The sequence below is a fragment of the Salvelinus alpinus genome, chromosome 15, assembly GCF_045679555.1.
Source record: "Salvelinus alpinus chromosome 15, SLU_Salpinus.1, whole genome shotgun sequence".
NCBI lineage: Eukaryota > Metazoa > Chordata > Actinopteri > Salmoniformes > Salmonidae > Salvelinus > Salvelinus alpinus.
The window spans coordinates 44826595-44851635 of record NC_092100.1 but is presented as its reverse complement, the minus strand read 5'-3'; the positions used below and the strand labels follow the sequence as shown (position 1 = coordinate 44851635).

General features: G+C 43.9%; 1 protein-coding gene across 3 annotated transcripts in view; it reads right to left on the bottom strand.

Moving 5' to 3' along the window:
• Positions 1–2548: 2548 nt before the first annotated feature.
• Positions 2549–25041, bottom strand: part of LOC139540137 (protein BANP-like) — a 79924-nt gene continuing 57431 nt past the window's right edge. For 2 of the 3 annotated variants that reach the window (XM_071343718.1, XM_071343719.1), the window contains 2 exons: positions 18255–18398; positions 3809–4716 (listed from right to left, as the gene is read on the bottom strand). In XM_071343718.1, coding sequence (XP_071199819.1) covers positions 4600–4716; positions 18255–18398 — 261 coding nt within the window. In that variant the 3' untranslated portion in view covers positions 3809–4599. Of the gene's footprint in view, positions 4717–18254; positions 18399–25041 lie in introns of all 3 variants that reach the window. The other variant, XM_071343717.1, reaches the window with a different exon arrangement.

Genomic DNA, 25041 nt, shown 5'->3' with positions numbered 1-25041 from the left:
CCTTGCTACTTTAGTGTGTATGGCGCTGCCCATGGTGCTGATACAGCGCACGAGACTACAGATTTCGCACCAACCTATACTATATATATACACGCAAGAGTATGTGGACACCCCTTCAAATTAGTGGATTCGGCTATTTCAGCCGTACCCGTTACTGACAGGTGTATAAAATCAAGCACACAGCCACGCAATCTCCCCAGACAAACATTGGCAGTAGAATGGCCTTACTGAAGAGCTTCGTGACTTTCAATGTGGCACCGTCATAGGATGCCACCTTTCCAACAATTTAGTTCGTCAAATTTCTGCCCTGGTCAACCGTAAGTGCTGTTATTGTGAAGTGGAAATGTCTAGGAGCAACAACGGCTCAGCCACAAAGTGGTAGGCCTGACAAGTTCACCGAACGGGACCGCCGAGTGCTGAAGCACGTACAAATAGTCTGTCCTCGATTGCAACACTCACTACAGAGTTCCAAACTGCCTCTGGAAGCAACGTCTACACATGAACTGACTAATCTGTATTTGGCGGATGCCAGGACAACGCTACCTGCTCCAATGCATGGTGCCAACTAAAGATTGGTGGAGGAGGAATAATGGTCTGGGGCTGTTTTTCATGGTTCGGGCTAGGCCCCTTAGTTCCAGTGAAGGGAAATCTTAACGCTAGAGCATACAATGACATTCTAGACAATTATGTGCTCCAACTTTATGGCAACAGTTTGGGGAAGGCCCTTTCCTGTTTCAGTATGACAATACCCCCATGCACAAAGTGAGGTCCATACAGAAGTGGTTTGTCGAGATCGGTGAAGAACTTGACTGGCCTGCACATAGCCCTGACCTCAACCCCATTGAACACCCTTGGGATGAATTGGAACACTGACTGCGAGCCAGGCCTAAATGCCCAAAATCAGTGCCCGACCTCATGAATGCTTGAGGCTGAATGGAAGCAAATCCCAGCAGCAATGCTCCAGCACCTAGTGGAAAGCCATATTAATGCCCATGAGTTTGGAATGAAACGTTCAACAAACAGGTGTCCACATACTTTTGGTTATGTAGTGTACCTGTCACTTCAAAAGCCTTCAAGGATCTCAGTCTCAGCATTTTAACTTTGTTTGTGGTGTAGCGTGATGAGCATAATTCAATATAATTCCAATGCAAGAACCCCCCCCCCAAAAATGGCTAAATTTAATTGCCCCCTTAGTCACCTTATCCTGGTGCCCGGTTTTCTGGTCTCTCCTCCAAACTTAGCCACTCCATCCCTGCATCATATATCTCTGTTTTTCAGCAGGTTTCCGTCCCGGAACTCAGAAGGCCCATGCAGTTGCCAGGGTCCAGGGTTGTAAAACGTGAAGGATCCAGGCCGTTACACCCAGGGCTGTTTGCTCATCTTGAGGAAATAGGAGATAGGACGGCCAGGTCCCCCTTGGATTCAGAGGGGGAAGGGAGGAGGGAAGAGCAGGCCAGGGGGAGGCTGGGACTGCCCATGCCAAAACTTACTGCTCTACAGTGTCAAAGAGTGTGTGAGAGTCAGAGTTCGACAGAGGAAGACAGCGAGACGAAAGGAGAAACCGAGTGGGATTGAAACAGAGGAGACAGAGCGTAGGCAGACAGAATGAGAGAAAATAAAGGGAAACAACAGATGTTATCTAGTTCTGCTCTCCTAGTACGACTGGTTCTTGCTGCCGCTCCAAAATACTGTACACCATTACGTCACACTGTGTCTGGGAAATCTCCCATATGCACTAAAGTGCGCCGAAGAGCCCAATTTATCTGGAATAGAATCGCTCCTTACACACACACACCTTGACATGTACTGTATGCATGAACAGGTGTGCATACACACACACACAGAGGATGTGTTTTGTGAAGGGAGGGAATGAGTGAAAGAATGAGTGATCTGTACAATTAATCGATATGAGTGTGTCAAGTGTGGAAACTTACATCAGATAACGTAAGCCATCTTGTAATATAACTCCACTGTGTATGTGTATAATCTATTCCTCCTAAACGTGTCTAACTCCATGTGAATCTTTATCAGTGTATCATGGTTAATTGTTTACCAGAAAGTGTTAAGTTTGTTTACCTGCATTACATTACATGGAAGAAAGACCAACATGAACATCGGGGGCAGTAGATCACCTGCTGGGTGTCGACAAACACTGGCGGTTCAACAATTACCCAACATAGAATTGTTGGGTAATTAATAGAAAATGTCAGCTGATGTTTTGTGGCCTGAGGTGATAGGACAGCCACCAGCTGGGCACAGCCATCATTCATGTTGGTTTTGTTTTTCCTCTTAGAAAAGATAGGCCCTTAAAGTAATGTAAATGGAAAAACACAGGCTAGCTCAAAAATAGCACAGCAATAGCATATCATCACACACCATGGACCCAAACACCCAAATGTTGAGCAGTGAGCGCTCCCTCCCACTCTCTTAACATCTCCACAGAAGCATATTTCTGTACATCTTGAACCTCTTGAGATTGATTTGGAGTTTGTTGACCACTGTCTATAAAGAGAAGATGAACATTTTAAATGTAAGAGCAAAACTTACATTTGTGGCACCACAAAATATTTTATTCACATGAATGTGTCCTCCACAGAAATACAGCAAGAAAAACAAAAACAAGTTTATTTTTCTCTGGATACTCTACATGTAAGTCAATTTCAATGTAGTCATTGCGTGCTAGGAATATGGGACCAAATAAACTCAGCAAAAAAAGAAACGCACGTTTTTCAGGACCCTGTCTTCAAAGATGATTCGTAAAAATCCAAATAACTTCACAGATCTTCATTGTAAAGGGTTTAAACACTGTTTCCCATGCTTGTTCAATGAACCATAAACAATGAATGAACATGCACCTGTGGAACGGTCGTTAAGAAACAGCTTACAGACGGTAGGCAATTAAGGTCACAGTTTAAACTGAAAACTTAGGACACTAAAGAGGCCATTCTACTGATTCTGAAAAAATTCAAAAGAAAGATGCCCAGGGTCCCTCCTCATCTGCGTGAAAGTGCCTTAGGCATGCTGCAAGGAGGCAGGAGGACTGCAGATGTGGCCAGGGCAATAAATTGCAATGTCCGTACTGTGAGACGCCTAAGACAGCGCTACAGGGAGACAGGACGGACAGCTGATTGTCCTCACAGTGGCAGACCACGTGTAACAACAACTGCACAGGATCGGTACATCCGAACATCACACCTGCGGGACAGGTACAGGATGGCAACAACAACTGCCCGAGTTACACCAGGAATGCACAATCCCTCCATCAGTGCTCAGACTGTCCGCAATAGGCTGAGAGAGGCTGGACTGAGGGCTTGTAGGCCTGTTGTAAGGCAGGTCCTCACCAGACATCATCGGCAACAACGTTGCCTACAGGGAAGACATCCTCCTCCCTCATGTGGTACCCTTCCTTCAGGCTCATCCTGACATGACCCTCCAGCATGACAATGCCACCAGCCATACTGCTCGTTCTGTGCGTGATTTCCTGCAAGACAGGAATGTCAGTGTTCTGACATGGCCAGCGAAGAGCCCGGAACTCAATCCCATTGAGCACGTCTGGGACCTGTTTGATCGGAGGGTGAGGGCTAGGGCAATTCCCCCCAGAAATATCCGGGAACTTGCAGGTGCCTTGGTGGAAGAGTGCAGTAACATATCACAGCAGGAACTGGCAAATCTGGTGCAGTCCATGAGGAGGAGATGCACTGCAGTGCTAAATGCAGCTGGTGGCCACACCAGATACTGACTGTTACTTTGATTTTGACACCCCCCCCTTTGTTCAGGGACACATTACTCCATTTCTGTTAGTCACATGTCTGTGGAACTTGTTCAGTTTATGTCTCAGTTGTTGAATCTTGTTATGTTCATACAAATATTTACACGTTAAGTTTTATGAAAATAGATAGAGGACGTTTCTTTTTTTGCTGAATTTAACTAAACATTTGAGCAATTGTATTAGTATAAAATATAATTACCACATTTTTTGAGCATACAATATAGCGCAGTAATTTAATTACTTTATACAGTCATTATTGCTCATCTTTATCAAGGGTGTCAATAATTTCGGGAAAAGCTGGCAACGAAAGCCGGGTTCCAGACCAGAAATGATGGACAAACAGGCAAAGTCAAAGAAAACTCAACCATGAATAAGTGCCCATTTTAGGCTTGTACTACTTTCCACAGCAGTCCAACATGGCACGATTGCATGATGCTATAGAGGAGAACAGTACAGTATTGGAAGTACGTGTCCAGGGGGTTAGCGAGCCTACTGTAAATATAAATTGAGCCAATCAGCTTAAATTCTAATAGCTCCATGCTTTTCCAGCGCTGAGGTGTAGCCAGTGAGGGTCTGTCTGCCTGAGCAGCATCCTTCATGGGTGGGGTTTAATCCCAGGCCATGTCCTCTTCTGATGATGACAATCAATCAGAGGAATAACTAAATAACTAAAACACTTCTCTTGATCTGTTCTGTTGACATTTGCTCATTTTTCTCTCTTAGTTAATTGTTTGTTCATTTAATTGTCTGTATTTATTGAATCCCCCACTACCCATCCCTTTCATCCACACCTCTGTATCTCTGTGGTGGCCATCTCCCTCTCCAGGCCCTCAGGTGCCCACAGAACTGACGATCTGCACCACCTCCCCATTCTCCTCTGTTGGCAGATGGATGGATCCCTCCTTCACCTCCATCTCACCCTGCATGGCTGGGGCCAGTTCTGCCACCTGGGAACAGAGAGTTGGGGAGGGAAAGGAGGGGAGGGATGAGAAGGGGAGGGAAGAAACAAGGGAGGAAGAGGGGTAGGAGAAATGCAGGAGAATATAGGGAAGCCAGGGAAGAGAGAGTGAGGAGGACAGCGGAAGAAGGGGAGAGACAGAGAGCAGTGAGTTGGAGAGAGAGGGAAGATGAAGATGAAACCAAAGTAGAGCGAGAGAAAGAGAGAGACAAGTTATAAAATATAGCTGCAAGCAGACATTGCAGGGTTCAAGCTATGGTCCTAGGTTGACACCTCAACCTAGGATGAGCTTCTTCTGTAATCCTTACCACGCTTGCCAAATATCAGAACTCAAAATCGAACAGATCATGCAGAATGCTTTTCATGTAATTTGGAAAAATGTTCATGACGTTGACTACTTTAAAATGTCTTCTCCAGAACCGCTCCACACCAAATTTGGAGTATAGCATCTATGGATGCACGTCTTCAAACCTCTTAGATGTAAAGTCTTCTGTTTAGGGGACATGCGTGTTTCTGGTACTGGTTCAGACCGACATATTTGCTTATAAATCGTTCTGTGTACACTGAGCAATAGCCTAGGTTCCCAAGGACACAGTAGTATATTTTGTTGCGCCTGTGTGACATAGGATGTGAAACCTGAAACCACTTAAAGCTTGGATGTCCCTCCTACAATTTCATTCACTCTTCCGACTGTCCATCAACTCATGGCTGAACCATATGACAAAGCACATGCCTGCAATCCTTACATCGTAGCGCAGCAGGGGAGAGTGGTTTCATCACTATAGCACATTCGGAAATTGATTTATAGCCATTAATCTAAAATGCTTAATAGATTTTAAACAAAAAACACTGTCATAGTTCCTAATGAGCTAGATATCTGTGTGACATTCACAGCGGTGGGGGCAGATTTTTTTATCAAGAGAGACACCTTTAGAAAATATGTACTTTACAGTTATAAGGAAGGTTAGTGGTTTTATAATTTGATTATACCGTGTATATTTAGAAAGCATATAAGTATTTTCAAGCCTTATTCAAACAGTTTTGTTGAAGAGGAAATATACTGAACAAAAATATAAAAATGCAACATGTAAAGTGTTGGTCCCAAGTTTCATGAGCTGAAATAAAAAAGATCCCTGAAAATTTCCATATGCACAAAATGCATCTCTGAAATGTTGTGCACACATTTGTTTACATCCCTGTTAGTGAGCATTTCTCCTTTGCCAAGATAATCCATCCACCTAACAAGTGTGGCATATCAAGAAGCTGATTAAACAGCATGATAATTACACAGGTGCACCTTATGCTGGGGACAATAAAAGGCCACTAAAATGTGCAGTTTTGTCACAACACAATGCCAAATATGTCTGAAGTTGAGGGAGCGTGCAATTGCCATGCGACTACAGCAATGTCCAACAGAGCTGTTGCCAGAGAATTGAATATTAATTTCTCTACCATAAGCCGCCTCCATCGTTTTGGAGAATTTGGCAGTACGTCCAAAGGGCCTTACAACTGGAGACCACATGTAACTACGCCAGCCCAGGACCTCCACGTCTGGCTTCTTCACCTGCGGGATGGCCTGAGACGAGCCACCTGGACAGCTGATGAAACTGTTGTCTTACACAACCGTAGAATTTCTGCACAAAATGTCAGAAATCGTCTCAGGGAAGCTCATCTGCGTGCTTGTTATCCTCACCAGGGAAGGGCTATAGTCTCTAATAAAATGCAGACGTATTATCTCCTGGGCCAACCTCCGATCCGAGAGGCACGGAGAGGTGGAACCCCAGTAAAAGATGAGTCAAGGAAGAGTCACTGTGCACATAGAGAGAGACAGAGAGAGACAGAGACAGAGACAGAGACAGAGACAGAGAGAGAGAGAGAGAGAGAGAGAGAGAGAGAGAGAGAGAGAGAGAGAGAGAGAGAGAGAGAGAGAGAGAGACAGACAGACAGAAAGAGAGAACAGCGTTGAGTCATTCTTTCCTGGCCGAGATGCCAAAGTTCTCCCCAACAGCGTACCTGCAAGGTTTTTTTCTGCATTTTTGAAAATGATTCAGCGTGGGAAAACATTCAGTGTTAACTTAAACGACTAAAAACTGGAAATTGGCTTTAAAAACTGCAATTTTTTTCTCAGCCCCATGGTAAAACTTTCTAGATATGCAGGAAATTAGCTTTAAAACAGAATTTGTTTCTCTCTGCCTCATGGCAAATGTGTAGAATTACAGGAAATTAGCTTTAAAACAGCAAAAAATGTAACACACATTGACCACAACCACTGCCACGCTCCTGCCCACAACCTAAGCCCAATTTGGACACAGAAAAAAAAATAATGACCCGCATCTTTTAATTCTCTTACTCTCAATGTAGCGCAGCTGCACTGGCACAGCAACAGCAGTAAATACCTATCATGAGGTTGCAACAACCTAGCCAATGAATTAAAGTTTACAACGTAGGTGCACATAGGTCGAGAGCAAAATTTGAGGTGACAGACAGTGACACATTCAATACCGCCTTGCACACTCTTGCCTGCATCTAGCTGATATAGGGTGTAGTCATTAGTCCAACAGTTGCAAACGAGAGTTTCTATTGGACAAATTTAGTTCTGTTTGCTTCCGTTTAAGAAACGCTTTTCAACAGAATCGGCAGAATGAATAGACCCCTGATCACATGTAAACACAGTTCACTTTCATAGCAGCCATGTTGTATTCCTTATCACATCTATGCGCTCTCCTCCTCTCACCTTGTCCCTTCGCTTGTGGACTTCAATGCACAGCACATCAGCTGTATATGACCAGGCAAAAAAAAAAAAAGCCAAGCCACCCCATATCACTACTACACACAGCCTTCATCATTGTCACCTTATAAGCTAAAGTAACGTCATAGTCAACATAGCTAGTAGAACTAACATGTTAGTAAACCCGCTACAATCATGCACTAAAGTTGTAGAGTCAGTAAGCAGTTTAGCACTTACACAGGCAGCAATACATTTGTAAAACCAAAAGCTTACCATAACTTGGAAGAGCTCCAGTGTTGTGTTAGATAGTCATAGGCCAGCAAGCTAACATAGCATCCCTCTGTTTGAGCAGAGTGTTTGAGTAGGTTAAACAAGCTAGCTTCACTTGCTAGCTAAGTAAGTGAAACTGGAAAAAAATGACACTCTCTCTCACTTGCTTCTCCTTCATTTTTGAAAGAAACTAATTTGTTAAACACTAGTCAACTATTGTCTTTCTCTCGCATTGAGTCAACTACTCACCCCATTTTATGCACTGCAGTGCTTATGCTTCCAGTACTAGATTAATTCTCTGATCCATTGATTGGGTGGACAAGATGTCAGTTCATGCTGCAAGAGCTCTAATAGGTTGGAGGACATCCTCCAGAAGTTGACATAATTACTGTGTAAGTCTATGGAAGGGGGTGAGAACCATGAGCCTCCTAGGTTTTGTATTGAAGTCAATGTACCCAGAAGCTTACGGCAAAAAAGCCAGTCAATGTACCATATCTTACGGCAAAAAAAGAGCTTCTGGATATCAGGACAGCGATCACTCACCTCGGATTAGACAAAGATTTTTTCTTCAACAAGCAGGACGCACAGGACATTCTCTGAACACCTGACAAGGCCAACATCCCAGTTATTTGCAAGAGGAAGAGACGTAGGTACAGAGGACATCGTGGCAGTTTATGTACCACCACAGACAGATGCTGGCACTAAGACCGCACTCAGTCAGCTGTATAAGGAAATAAGCAAACAGGAAACCTCTCACCCAGAGGTGGTGCTCCTAGTGGCCGGAGACTTTAATGCAGGGAAACTTAAATCAGTTCTACCTAATTTCGATCAAAGTTAAATGTGCAACCAGAGGGGGAAAAAAATTCTAGATCACCTGTACTCCACACACAGAGACGTGTACAAAGCTCCCCCTCGCCCTCCATTTGGTAAATCCGACCAAAATTCTATCCTCCTGATACCTGCTTACAAGCAGGAAGCACCAGTGACTCAGTCTACAAAAAAAAACGATCAGATGAAGCAGATGCTAAACTAAAGGACTGTTTTGCTATCACAGACAGGAACATATTCCGGGATTCTTCCGATGGCATTGAGGAGTACACCACATCAGCCACTGGCTTTATCAATAAGTGCATCGAGGACGTCGTCCCCACAGTGACTTTACATACATTTGTGGCCAAAAGTTTTGAGAATGACACAAATATTAATTTCCACAAAGTTTGCTGCTTCAGTGTCTTTAGATATTATTGTTACTATGGAATACTGAAGAATAATTACAAGCATTTCATAAGTGTCAAAGGTTTTTATTGACAATTACATGAAGTTGATGCAAAGAGTCAATATTTGCAGTGTTGACCCTTCTTTTTCAAGACCCCTGCAATCCGCCCTGGCATGCCGTCAATTAATTTCTGGGCCACATCCTGACTGATGGCAGCCCATTCTTGCATAATCAATGCTTGGAGTTTGTAAGAATTTGTGGGTTTTTGTTTGTCCACCCGCCTCTTGAGGATTGACCACAAGTTCTCAATGGGATTAAGGTCTGGGGAGTTTCCTTGCCATGGACCCAAAATATCGATGTTTTGTTCCCCGAGCCACTTAGTAATCACTTTTGCCTTATGGCAAGGTGCTCCATCATGCTGGAAAAGGCATTGTTCGTCACCAAACTGTTCCTGGATAGTTGGGAGAAGTTGCTCTCGGTGGATGTGTTGGTCCCATTCTTTATTCATGGCTGTGTTCTTAGGCAAAATTGTGAGTGAACCCACTCCCTTGGCTGAGAAGCAACGCCACACATGAATGGTCTCAGAATGCTTTACTGTTGGCATGACACAGTACTGATGGTAGCGCTCACCTTGTCTTCTCCAGACAAGCTTTTTTCCGGATGCCCCAAACAATCGGAAAGGGGATTCATCAGAGAAAATGACTTTACCCCAGTCCTCAGCAGTCCAATCCCTGTATCTTTTGCAGAATATTAGTCTGTCCCTGATGTTTTTCCTGGAGAGAAGTGGCTTCTTTGCTGCTCTTCTTGACACCAGGCCATCCTCCAAAAGTCTTCGCCTCACTGTGCGTACAGATGCACTCACACCTGCCTGCTGCCATTCCTGAGCAAGCTCTGTACTGGTGGTGCCCCGATCCCGCAGCTGAATCAACTTTAGGAGACGGTTCTGGCACTTGCTGGACTTTCTTGGGCGCCTTCTTCACAACAATTGAACCGCTGTCCTTGAAGTTCTTGATGATAAATGGTTGATTTAGGTACAATCTTACTGGCAGCAATATCCTTGCCTGTGAAGCCCTTTTTGTGCAAAGCAATGATGGCAGCACGTGTTTCCTTGCAGGTAGCCATGTTTGACAGCGGAAGAACAATGATTTCAAGCACCACCCTCCTTTTGAAGCTTCCAGTCTGTTATTCGAACTCAATCAGCATGACAGAGTGATCTCCAGCCTTGTCCTCGTCAACACTCACACCTGTGTTAACGAGAGAATCACTGACATGATGTCAGCTGGTCCTTTTGTGGCAGGGCTGAAATGCAGTGGAAATGTTTTTGGGGGTTTAAGTTCATTTGCATGGCAAAGAGGGACTTTGCAATTAATTGCAATTCATCTGATCACTCTTCATAAAATTCTGGAGTATATGCAAATTGCCATCATACAAACTGAGGCAGCAGACTTTGTGAAAATGTATATTTGTGTCATTCTCAAAACTTTTGGCCACGAATATACATACCCCAACCAGAAACCATGGATAACAGGCAACATTCACACTGAGCTAAGGGTAGAGCTGCCACTTTCAAGGTGCGGGACTCTAACCCGGAAGCTTATAAGAAATCCTGCTATGCCCTCCAACGAACCATCAAACAGGCAAAGCATCAATACAGGGCTAAGATTGAATCGTACTACACCGGCTCTGACGCTCGTCTTATGTGGCAGGGCTTGCAAACTATTACAGACTACAAAGGGAAGCACAGCCGCGAGCTGCCCAGTGACACAAGCCAACCAGATGAGCTAAATCACTTCTATGCTTGCTTCGAGGCAAGCAACACTGAGGCATACATGAGAGCATCAGCTGGTCCGGACGACTGTGTGATCACGCTCTCCGTAGCCGACGTGAGTAAGACCTTTAAACAGGTCAACATTCACAAGGCTGTGGGGCCAGATGGATACCAGGACGTGTGCTCTGGGCACGTGCTGACCAACTGGCAGGTGTCTTCACTGACATTTTCAACATGTCCCTGATTGAGTCTGTAATACCAACATGTTTCAAGCAGACCACCATAGTCCCTGTGCCCAAGAACACGAATGAAAACTGCCTAAATAACTACAGACCCGTAGAACTCACGTCCATAGCCATGTAGTGCTTTGAAAGGCTGGTAATGGCTCACATCAACACCATTATCCCAGAAACCCTAGACCCAGGCCAATTTGCATAGCGCCCAAACAGATCCACAGATGATGCAACTTCTATTTCACTCCACACTGCCCTTTCCCACCTGGACAAACGTAACACCTATTTGAGAATGCTATTTGTTGACTACAGCTCAACGTTCAACACCATAGTACCCTCAAAGCTCATCACTAAGCTAAGGATCCTGGGACTAAACACCTCCCTCTGCAACTGAATCCTGGACTTCCTGACGGGCCGCCCCCAGGTGGTGAGGATAGGTAGCGACACATCTGCCACGCTGATCCTCAACACTGGAGCCCCTCAGGGGTGCGTGCTCAGTCCCCTCCTGTACTCCCTGTTCAACCACGACTGTGTCATGATGTGACCCTCTTTGGGGATAGCGAGTACCATCCCCCTCTCTCTCCACCATCCCCCCTCTCTCTCTCACCACCTCTCTCTCTTCCCCCTACACCCAGGCTATGTTATCGCAGGTCATAAATTCATAGAGGAGTCTCTCTCCTCATGGCCAGACCGTTCTCAAGTTCTATGATGGAGAAGAGGTACCTTTGTTCTCCTGTGAAACCTTCTCTCTTCCCACTGTACCAATTCGGCCACTTGGTTACATTTGGGCAACTTGTGTGGGACACCTGGGTGACTACATGCTCAATGTCATGTAGCTCACTCATTCCTGAAGATATCTTTCTGAAACTTTTTTCAAATACTGTTGCCATCTTATGTTCTGCATCGAAATTATCCCCAGCATCATATCTGAATGTTTGGCTGTTCTTGTTCAGTTGAAAGATGATGCAACAACAATAAAAAACAGAAAACGTATGTTTATTTCCTTGTATTTTCTTCTACCAGATCTATATTCTCCTACATTCAATTCACATTTCCACAAACTTTCAAATGATACCAAGAACATGCATATCCTTGCTTCTGGGCCTGAGCTACAGACACTTAGATTAGGGTATGTCTTCAGGCAGAAATTGAGAGGGGGGGGGGGGGGGGTTGGTATCCCAAAAAAGTTAATGAAGGAAACTCCACTTCCCTTTGGAGTTTAACTAAGTCATAGGCCCGCCCCATGAGCACAGACATTGATCTGGCATCATGGGACAGCCCTTTCCTACGGTTATGGATATAACCCCCACATTGGGAATTTCCCAGTAGACCAGTACCTCGATCACAGAGGGAGCTAAGGTTTGAGTAGAGACCATGTGTACCTCGACCATCGAGGGAGCTAAGGTTGTAATGGTTGCTGAATCTTTTAATCATACCATGTGGTTAAACTCTGAGACTATCGATACCGACAGAATAAGAGCAAATCTTTGATACTAATTTACTAGTCTGCAGCTAGAAATTCTGTACCATTGAACGCGAAGACCGACAACCGCCAAAACATCTATCTATAAGAACATTTCTGAATGTTACTCTGAAATATCCATTCTAACCAAAGACTCCAGGGACGCAGAGAGAATCTCGGCTGAACTCTCCAACAGAAAAGGACAATTCCAACAGAGATCACGACGACACACTGAGCGTAAATATATATATTGATTGCAATTATTCTCGAATGAGTGAGCGTTTATGTGCAAAGGATTAGCATTTCAATTGTTAGAATTATCAACTGTGTAGTGTCTTTTGTCTTTCGCGCCTTCTCAGTCCCTTTGTCTACCAAGCCGCCATACCGGTTTAGCCCACTAGGGCACATCCCCTATCAATTCTTTGTAACCATATCTACTTTGTTTGTTTGTTTATGCATTTCTGTGATTATTTTGTTAGTTAATAAATAAATGATTGAGACAATTGATGTATGGATGATTCATAGTGAAGACTGGGTTCGTGCAGATAACCAACAATTTACGATGTTTGGAATGAGACTTATGTGAGGTAAAGAATAATTCATTAATTAGAAGATTAATTGATCAGATATTAAAGTATCTGAAAGTTATATTAGGAAAATTATAACTTTGTAATCTGAATATTTTCCTTGGTGCCCTGACTTCCTAGTTAATTACATTCACGTGATTAGTTTAATCACGTAATAATAATTACAGAGAATTGATTTGATAAAATAACAGTCTTCAGTTTAATGATGCCAAAGACACGACAACTGCATGGCCAGGCACGACTCCAACACCATCATTAAGTTTGCAGACGACACAACAGTGGTAGGCCTGATCACAAACAACGACGAGACAACCTATAGGGAGGTCAGAGACTTGGCCGGGTGGTGCCAGAATAACAACCTATCCCTCAACGTAACCAAGACTAAGGAGATGATTGTGGACTACAGGAAAAGGAGGACCGAGCACGCTCTGTAGTGGAGCAGGTTGAGAGCTTCAAGTTCCTTGGTGTCCACATCACCAACAAACTAGAATGGTCCAAACACACCAAGACAGTCGTGAAGAGGGCACGACAAAGCCTATTTCCCCCTCAGGAAACTAAAAAGATTTGTCATGGGTCCTCAGATCCTCAAAAGGTTCTACAGCTGCAACATCGAGAGCATCCTGACTGGTTGCATTACTGCCTGGTACGGCAATTGCTCGGCCTCCGACCGCAAGGCACTACGGAGGGTAGTGCGTACGGCCCAGTACATCACTGAGGCTAAGCTGCCTGCCATCCAGGACATCTATACCAGGCGGTGTCAGAGGAAGTCCCTAAAAATTGTCAAAGACCCCAGCCACCCCAATCATAGACTGTTCTCTCTACTACCACATGGCAAGCGGTACCGGAGTGCCAAGTCTAGGACAAAAAGGCAACAGTTTTTTTTCAACAGTTTTTACCCCCAAGCCATAAGACTCCTGAACAGGTAATCAAATGGCCACCCGGACTATTTGCATTGTGTGCAAATAGCCCCCCCAACCCCTCTTTTACGCTGCTGCTATTCTCTGCTTATCATATATGCAGTGTCACTTTAACCATATCTACATGTACATACTACCTCAATCAGCCTGACTAACTGGTGCCTGTATATAGCCTCGCTGCTGTTATTTTTCACTGTCTTTTTATTGTTGTTTTTATTTCTTTACTTACCACCTACTGTTCACATATTACCTTCTTTTTTTTATTTTTTATTGCACTGTTGGTTAGGGCCTGTAAGTAAGCATTTCACTGTAAGGTCTACACCTGTTGTATTCGGCGCATGTTACAAATAAACTTAGATTTGATTTGAAGCTAGCTGTCCTCTGGCTACACCATGGTGCTACCCTACAGCATGCTGGTGTGGCTACTGTAGACCTTAATTGCAAAATAGTGTGTTTTAATAAATTATTTGGTGACATGAGATTATATTTAGCATAGTTGTACATGAAATTCACTGAGGATGGTCCTCCCCTTCCTCCTCTGAGAAGCCTCCACTGATCCCCAAGTTACCCAAGCTATTGCGCACAGAAGTGTCTGGTGCACCAGACTAGCCAACACAAGACAAAGGTGAGTGGATACCAGCTGGTGTCTGATCTGGACAACAGTATTATATACACACTGAAAAGATTTCACTAGATTAAACCAAACTCTCATGACATCAACATAAGTAACAGCCATGAAATCAGCCCTGCAATAGAAAGCGCACAGCTTAAACTATGCGACCACCTTGCTACAGCATCCAACCAGACACATCTAATAGTAAGTTGTACCACCTCCCAAGCATATCCCAGGATCGTATCCATTAGAGCACACCATAGGAAACCATTTAAACGTGTTTTTCAACAGAAAAATAAAACAAGAGGTTGTTATTGAGCAAGTCCTGGTAGTCCCTCCCTGTTTCAGTCAGCTTTCTTCCATTTGGTGCCTAATGAATATGACCCAGGTGTCAAACTAAAAAAACTCTTCCTATTCATCTCCGCAATTGTTTTTCATCTGGTTATAACAGGCATCTCTGGCACCGTATGAGGACCCCGCCCAGGACCAGACCCTGTTAGGGTGTAATAGGGCCAGCTTTAGACCTGACCAGTGTCTGAACCATCACAAGGCTAAATGTAAAAAAAACATAGCATAATCTGTCACGAGGCCAAACAGGCCTTCCTGTTCGGAAATATCTTATTTGAATCTAGCTTGTGTACTTTATTTGATCTAGCTTGTGTAATGGAAACTATTAAATAAAGAGGGAGAAAAAATTTAAAAGATAAATAAATAAAAAGCTGAAGTAATTTTTCAAGAGCTTAGTTATAAATGCTACCATATGTTTGGGGAAACAGTTCGACACATTTCAGGGAGGGGAAAATGTAGTGACCTTTCCATGACCTTAGAATTGGAAAGGGCGGCAACCCAGCGGTCAGTATTGGCCTTGAGTGTACATCTCCTCACAAGCCCACTGTGATTGATTTGCTAAATGTTTAAAGGCCCACTCTGACATTTACAGACGTTTTGATATGAATTTGAATGTTAGCCTACATTTCTCAAACACCAATCCTTCAGCTTTATAGCAAACAAGGTGAAATTTTGGTGGCCACCGTTTTGTTGAATTTCAAAATAAAGAGTGGGCTCTAAAACTTTGTTAAATGACAATGGAGTAGTCTCTCTTTGAGTAGCCTAACAGAACTAAATGTAGTGGCTGTTCAACAGTTGTATTCTCTCCCCTGCCTGGTCCATATGCCCTTGGTTAACCCAAGAGGCTTAATTTCATCTCTTGGGAACAGGAAACTGGAGATTGATCAGGGCCCGGTCAACTTTGTTGATTTCTGTCAAGCTGTCTGTGTACAATCAACCATTAGAACAAATAAAGCCCATTCACAAAAGTGTACACAAACAACGGTCTGATTGCTGAGAGAGGGGAGAGAGGTGAAATGGAACCCAGACCGCAGCTCAACACAATGTATGGGGTGGCAATCATGTATACATCTATAGAAACATCACAAACACAAGCCTGGTGGAAGTAAGGGAGAGAAATTAATGAATTTAGGATGTCTATGGTTCCAAGAGGGGAATGGGGGACAGGTGGGACAAATTACAGAACCGACAAAGTGATGTGGGGATGACCAGATGACACCAGGGATGACAGAGGATGCCATGCCTCATTCAGCTAGTCGCCCAAAAAAAGTGATAGGTGGTGGGCAGGATATTCTCTGTGTATGCATAGGTATACAATCACATCAGTCCAAATGAACAAGGAGACTCAAATTACTCCAACTCCGAGCAGGACTGGCATTTCTACAAACAGCCAAACAAATCACTTTTAAAAGAGCCAAGCTTTTTTCGGGTACTCTTTTTATAATGTCACGCAGGGACGAATCGGCGATGGGACGAATCGGAGATATCCATATAAAACTTGACTTTTGGGGAAGTGAGCAAACCAAGCATTACGGAGGACATGTGGCATTCAACATGGTTTTCGAAAACAAAACATGAGTGAAAAACTAAGCGAAGGTCTCGTTCTTTTGTTGTGTTTCTGGCCTTGCCAAGTTGACCACATAAAAGGAGGGACTGCTGTGGGTGCCTGTGTACCCTTACTGCTTTCAACACATGGCTCCCATTCTCTGAACTCAACCATCAAGGGATTCAAAGCTAATCTAGTAATTATTACTTTCCTCTTTCTGAAGCTGCATCTGTGCATTTTACATTGTTAAATTAAAACACCAACTCTAGGACTTAAAGGAGAAGGCCATTCGCTTTGAATGAAAGCATGACAATAGGGAGAAAAGCGGAGTGTTGAGTACCTGCAAGCAGTTTGGTGAAATTGCTAATTATTACACTGGCATTTTGATTTCAACATGTCACTAATTATAAGGAGAAAGAGCATCGCACCACATAGTTTTACTGGGATATTGCACAAGATGGTGTGAGTCATTTAAAGGGGGTGTGAGAGACTGAATGTCTGTGTGAGCTCTTAACCAATCAGGTATATTTAGAACCCAACCCTCTATACTCCTCCCCCACCTCACCTACCCCCAATGTCCCTAACATCTGAACCAGCTTTAACACCCCTACACACAACACCCATTCAACCACCTACTCTAACATCATCTACAAATACCTACTTCATCCATATCCTCTCCTTATTTCCCCCTCACCTCCACAATACCTTACACTAATCCACCCCCCTCCAGAGGCCTGTGATGCCACCATCAAGTGGTGGTTAATCATGTTAAGGTTAGAGTTTACTAGTGTCTAGAAATAAATATTGATAATGGAAAGAAGTGGAAGGCGCTCAATCAACGCGAGTCGAGATGCAACTAAAACATTTGATCATCATTGAAAAGGTGCACGGATGCGCCTTTTCCTTTTCAGTGAATATTGATAACCCATTTATTTGTCTCTGCCTGCAAATCGTCCCGCTCCTAGAAGGTAGGCTATAGGCTATGCAAAATGTAAAAGAAAGTGCATGTATCCGCTCCCATCATTGTTGCTGCTTCAAGTTAAGTAGCCTACCTCTCCTAGTTGGGTTTGCGAGATCAGCTGCGCGTGTGGTCTCTATTAAATAGAGTAGGCTATATGCAAGGAAATGAAGGAAATGTACGTCCTAAATATGATTAAGCTATAGTTTAAGCCTACCACATTGTCTGGTAATAAATATTGATCACTCATATTTGTCTCTGCCTCCAAGCGTTCTGCTCCTATTAAGGTATGCTATTATGCAACACATAGCTCAAGAGAAAGTGCAAGTGTCCATTCTTGAGCCAACTCTGTCTCTCTTTCAAACTAAGTTTAGCCTATTCGCTGACGTAGCCCAGTAATACTGATAGCCTAATATCACATGAGAAACTCTGGTAATTAAACCTATTTCTTGGGTTATTTTTTGCACATTTTTGTATTGCCTACTGAATGCAAAATAGCTGGGACCATGGCTGTCAAGTGATCTGCGTCACATCCACCTAAAATAACATTTGTGGGACTGCAGTTGGGTTCGGGACCAGTTCTTGCGAAAGCGGGTAGAAGGCGGTTACAGCCAGCGGGACCAGGCGGTTACAGTATGAAAAGCTGCAGCAGCGTGATGAGGAAATCAGTCCCGCACAGACCTCTAATGTACCTTCGCAGTCTACTTTACTGGATGTGTGTAAATGTAAAAGGTGTACCTCAGGAATTTGAGCAACAGGAAGTTGGAACCGATGCTAAGATACAAAAGAGAAGGTCAGAAATGCTGCTGTCAGGCCCACCGGACTCAATGGCCAGTTCATCCAAGGACGTGTGTCTCTGTGTGTTTGTGTGCGTTCCTCACCTGTACAGTAGCGGTGTGCTCGTTGACGGAGGCCAGTTGGACGTACTGCACCTGGATGTCACTGGCCTGTAGGGGGGAGCCCTCCACTGTTGTGGCCCCTCCGTCAGCTGATGCCACTGCTATCAGCTGGGCCCCACGCAGCACCTGACCAGGGGGAGGAGAGATAGGGAGGGAGAACGTGAGAGAAAGAGGGGAGGTGGGATAGAATGTGAGGGGGAGAAAAAGTACGAGAAAAAGAGGGAGGAAGAGGGGATATTAATATAAAATGATATTAATATAAAATGTAATTGAAAAAAATAGAGTGAATCTTTATCACAATTAATTTGCTTAAATGAATCACAAAACTATTGTTAATATAATTGAAATAACAATTTTGCCTGTGGTGAGTGCTTGTGCAAGGGTCAACCAATGTGTCTGTGTGTCAAACTTCAACACACACGACCCCAAGAAGAGGTCTGCTTAGCATCACCCAAAATGGCACCCTATTCCTTACATAGTGCACTGGTTTTGACCAGGGCTCATAGGGCTCTGGTCAGAAGTAGTGCACTATATAGAGAATAGGGTGCCATTTCAGATGCAGTCAGTGTTAGCTGCTTCTGCCAGCTAGCTAATGCTCTGAATCAAGAGTTTACTGCCAGGACCTGGGTCTGCTCTGTAACTAACTGGCTGGCTACACTTCCCTGAAGAGAGGCCAATTAAAACAAACAGCAGAAAGACATTTATGCTCCGATGTGTGTTTACATTATTTTATTAGTCACAACTATCAGGGTGTAACAAGCACAGACTAGTACCACACACACACACACACACACACACACAGGTAACAGTGACTAGAAGGAGAGAATGCTCTTTCTTTAGGGAAAATCTAGCAAACAAGTCTCGGAGGACGCAGCGGACCAATAAGGAACGCTAAAGACAGATCAGCCAATAAGAGCCCTACCATTTGAAAAAGTGTTTTGTTTCCCATGCACAGCCGCCATGGAGAGAGAGAGAGAGAGAGAGAGAGCGAGAGAAAATGAGAAAGGGGGAGAGGGAGGGAAAGATAAAACAGAGAGAAGAGGAGAGAGAGGGGAAACCCCTAAACCCTGTTGTGTTGAACTACAGCCAAGCTGTGCCAAAGCTCATTTTTTAACACACTCATTAATAATAGAGCCCGATGGGGCAACTGAAACATGGTGTGGGGTATTCCTGTAGATTTACATTCACACACACTATAGGAAACCGGGGCTATAGGTTTAGAGTTATGATATCTAGACCTAATTGGATAACATACAGTAGACCAACTGTAATAAGTGGAGGGAAATATTAAGTGAGCTGTGTGTGTGTTTGATACTATACTTGTGAGGACCAGAAATCCTCACAAGAATAGTAAACCAAGGAGAATTCGAACAAGTGAGGACATTATGGCCGATCCTAAAATGTGAAAAAGCCATTTAAGGCGTATGGGTTATAATTAGGAGTTAAGGCAAATAGGATTTTGAATGTGAATCAACTGTTGGTACCCAAAAAGTCCTCACAGGTATAGTAAGACAGCTGTGTGTGTGTAAATAAAACCATGGCTCTCGCTTGCATTTAATACTCTACACTACAACATGGTCTGTCTCTCTCTACCTCTTGCATGATGTGAAGCTTCTCTGGTATTTGATGCCGTCTCCAGCTCTAACCCAGTCTGACTTACTCCCATGCTAGTAGAGTAGAGCAGCTGGGTGCAGGCCTAACAGACATTCCCAATTTGGGGATGACTCAGAATCTGCAGGAAAAAACTAAACCTTAAAAACCCCAATTACAGATGCTGTATGTGACCCACTTGCCCTACCAACCCGCCCCCTTCCACCCCCAACCAAACCTCGACCTTCACTTTGAAGTTGCTGACTCTGTAATGTGTTTTGTGAGTCGTGTTAACCCACCGGGCTCTGTGGGTGGGGGGGGGGGGGGGGGGTTGGCTCCAGGAGATTTAGACAGATTCTTTCACTTCACCACAATGTCTGATGCAGCCAGAACACACCATTCCCAGCCAGCCTGATGGGAACTATTAGATGAAAAGGAAGCCTCAATGGCTACGCTAGCCAGATCAGTGCCACAAAATTAGACAGACATAGTGAACTAGAGACCGGCTGATTTGGCGTGACGGTAGCCTTGAGAGACGGGCCAATAATCAAAGAGTAGCCGGTTCGAATCCCAGGGCTGACAGAGGAATCCTGCAGGAGTGAGCCAGCAGCTGGAGGGTTGCTGGGTCTAATATCCTATGTCCTACCTACTACCATTTTGCCCTTGAGCAAGGCACTTAACCCCCCAAATCTGCTCTAGGGGCACTGCTCTGTGGTATAGTAATATACACACACACTAACAGGGTGTGTGTGATTCAAATCAAATGTTATTGGTCACATACACATGTTTAGCAGATGTTATTGCAGGTGTAGCGAAATGCTTGACAAGGGGTCCGTACACACACTGACCACTTACAGAGGGTCATAGCCTTGGTCTGAGAGTGGTCTTGCTGAGAGTCATCTGAGTGAACATACACAAACTGAAGGCTGCAGATTGTAGTCTGAGTGATTGTGTATATACTAACTGACCACAGCGAAACAGACTGAAAGGGCCATTACAGACAGACAAATCGATTGTAAACATTCTGTTACATGAAAAGTTCAAGTCAGCTCTGCATAAAAAGACAGACAGCTGTGACATAAATAAATCAGTCATACGAACCCTGTAGAAAGACACTAGGCTTAATCGGTTTATTAGGGATACACACATTCGACCCGTCATTTACATACAGGTGGAGCAGGAATGTCATGACAGTATGCTAGGAATGTAGTTGGTACTAAATGAAAAAGCTTAAGCTGGTATATGAGGGGTGATAGGTGAAAATGAGAAAGCAGGTAATTCTGTGAGGTAATGAAAGACTGACAGGTAGATGTGGTGGGTAATGACGGAAAATAGTTGAGCTGGTGTGTGGGGGGTAATAGGTGAAAAGGAATATGGTAATAGATGAAGAGCAAATAAATGATAACTTACAACATGATGAATGAATTCAACAAGGCAGGTAAGTAAGGAACTATAGTAGGTATTGGGTGAAAATGGTGGAGCTGGTATGCGGTAGGGAGTAACAGTGTAGGTAAACATGGCAGGGAAGGTACTTAATGATTAGCGAATAATGATTAATTGATTCTGACCTTGATAGGTAAAGCGAAATTCTAATTGAGTGTCTACTAGTATATTTACAGTGCTATCAGAAAGTATTAAGACCCCTTCCCTTTTTGTTACGTTACAGCCTTATTCTAAAAAGGATTAAATAATAAAAAATCCTCAATCTACACACAATAATGACAAAGCAAAGACATGTTGTTAGACATTTTTGCAAATGTATATATTTTTTAAACAGAAATATATTATTTCAAAGTATACAGATCCTTTGCTTTGAGATTCAAATATCCTTGAGCTCAGGTGCATTCAAAAATTGAGCTCAGGTGCATCCTGTTTCCATTGATAATCCTTGAGATGTTTTACAACTTGATTGGAGTCCATGATTTGGAAAGGCCCACACCTGTCTATACAAGGTCCCACAGTTGACAGTGCATGTCAGAGCAAAAACGAAGCCATGAGGTCGAAGGAAGTGTCCGTAGAGCTCCAAGACAGGATTGTGTCGAGGCACAGATCTGGGGAAGGGTACCAAAACGATTCTGCAGCATTGAAGATTCCCAAGAACACAGTGGCCTCCATCATTCTTAAATGGAAGAAGTTTGGAACCACCTAGACTCTTCCTAGAGCTGGCCGCCCAGCCATACTGAGCAATCAGGGAGGGGGGGTGACCAAGAACCCAATGGTCACTCTGACAGAGCTCCAAAAGGTCCTCTGTGGAGATGGGAGAACCTTCCAAAAGGACAACCATCTCTGCAGCACTCCACCAATCAGGCCTTTATGGTAGAGTGGCCAGACGGAAGCCACTCCTCAGTAAAAGGTACATGACAGCCCGCTTGGAGTTTGCCAAAAGGCACCTTAAGGACTCTCAGACCATGAGAAACAAGATTCTCTGGTCTGATGAAACCAAGACTGAACCATTTTGACTGAATGCCAAGCGTCACGTCTGGAGAAAACCTGGCACCATCCCTACACTGAAGTATGGTGGTGGCAGCATCATGCTGTGGGGATGTTTTTCAGCGACAGAGACTGGGAGACTAGTCAGGATTGAGGGGAAGATGAACAGAGCAAAGTAAAGAGAGATCATTGATGAAAATCTGCTCCAGAGCGTTCAGAACCTCAGACTGGGGCGAAGGTTCACCTTCCAATAGGAAAACAACCCTAAGCACACAGCCAAGACAACGCAGAAGTGGCTTTGGGACAAGTCTCTGAATGTCCTTGAGTGTCCCAGCTAGAGCCTGGACTTGAACCCGATTGAACATTTCTGGAGAGACCTGAAAATAACTGCAGTGATGCTCCCTATCCACCCTGACAGAGCTTGAGAGGATCTGCAGAGAAGAATGGGAGAAACTCCCCAAATACAGGTGTGCAAAGCTTGTAGCGTCATACCCAAGACTCGAGACTGTAATCGTTGCCAAAGGTGCTTCAACAAAGTACTGAATAAAGGGTCTGAATACTTATGTAAATGTGATTTCAGTTTTTTTATTTGTAGTAAGTGCAAACATTTGTAAAAATCTGGTTTGCACTGTAAGTGTGCAATCAAGGAGGACGGGGGATTCCAGGGTTGACTAACTCTTGTACAATTCGATTAAAGGTTGGGACTTCAAACCTTCATGAGAGCATTCTCAGCTGTGAGGATCTGAGCACACAGAGAGCAGAGGGGTTTAATGTTCTGGAACGTTGTGTGAGATCTCTACAGTGAATAAAGGAAGTCTCCCAGGGACCACTTCCTGTCCCACTACTTGGTATGCAAAAAGAACTCATCACTTTCCCAATTTGACATTCCCTGATTCCTCAAATCCGGTCTCCTCACCTTCTTCTCAGAACACATTTTAGGAAAAGGTCAGGAGGGGAGGGACTGTGTTCTGATCAAAAACACTCATACTGTAGTATGAAATTATGGGTCTGACACTCGGGAAACACATCAACCACATTAACCCAAACACATGATAGAGATCTGTTAGCGATACGGCATAAACTACACACCATCTCACACTTGGACACAGTCAGACACACGCAGCCCCCCGGGAGGGCCAATCCATTCAGTGCCATATTCTGACTTTTACACAGGCACGCAACTCTTACACTGCTTCCAATAGCCTAATTTGTGCTTTAGACCCAAGTTCGCACGCATTACGCAAGTCGAAATCACATCCACTTGCAGTGAGTTGTCAGAAAAAAAACACCCAATAGAAAGAAAAATCTAACTGGCGAGAGAAACCACATAAATGAGAATAGGACCTGGTAGTTTGGCTGCTCTTAAGTGCATTAATTACTGTTGTCCTCCGGCTTGTGGGATTGGGGCCCCTAAATAGTATTTCTTATTGTCTGTCCACACCGGTAACATACTAGCGGGGCCCAATGAGGTGTGTGTGTGTGTGTGTGTGTGTGTGTGTGTGTGTGTGTGTGTGTGTGTAGAAGGGAGGATTAGAAGGCTGCATCAGAACAGCCCACACTGTCTCCATGCCAAAAGAGAGCTGGAGGAGAAAATACAACGAACAAACAAGTCAGCTTAAATTCACTTCAGCAGAGTTTGCTAGTTGCGATGACCTTCTGAAAAGAACAGAAAAGTGGATAAATCTATCTTTTTTTGTTCTTTATGCCATAATGCTTTCAACAGAAATGGAGACAGGATACTGAAGAAATACAGCGTCGGGCGCAAGGCAGAGAACCAAACAACAAATACATCTTAATGCAAAAAACAGCCAGAGAGGGCCAGATTGAAACACAATAACCAACTGTGCAAACAAGGACCTTTTTCCCAGCCCAACCTCTTTTTTGTTGTCCCAATTCAAACTGCACTTTTGGTTGCATATGATTCTGGTTTAGATTGAATAATGAAAAGATACAGGGCAATAAGACAGTTGTTAGAAAACTAAATAAAGCATATTTGTTTTGTTAACTTGTACACAACCATTCGGTCTTCAACGGTTAAAGTTTGACTGTGCAATTGATCTGAAATCATGAATTATGTTGTAACCCAGGTCTCTGGCACTGGGTAGTGTGTGTGTGCACATTTATCTAAGTGCATGAATGCATGTTTTGTCAAAGAGCTCTGTCTCACTGCAACCCACAAACACACAAAGACCTACAAACACACACAAACACTTTTATGAGGCACCGCAAATAAATCAGAGGCACCACTCCAATCTGTTTTCTATCAGTCCCAATAGAATCACTCATATCCTCTCAGATCTAACGTGTAAAAAGAAAAGAATAGGAAAAATAAACGTTTGGAGTTTGAGAGGTTGGAACTTCCTCCCTGCTTTATAGCCCGTCAACAACATCTGCAGCAGCTCTCCTGAGCCAGTCAGGACAGATGTGGGGGGGGCATCAGGACACAGAGGGAGCAGCTGGAGTTGATGCTCTGAGTCCCCTTTCCTACTCAATCCTTCCAAAAGTCTGTCAGTCTGCTGTATCCCTCTATAGAATACGATGCTCAGATGTAAACCCAACACTCAGTCACACTGAAGATCCTCTATTAGTTAACCCTACCCCTGGAGCGTCAGTTGAAAAATACCCTCTCCAAGTCAACTATCCCGACTAAATAACTTTCTCAACACAGATCTACAGTCGGATATTCATTTGATCAGTTATCATCACAGGAGAAAAATAATCCTGCAGCAGGAGGATTTGATTATATAAA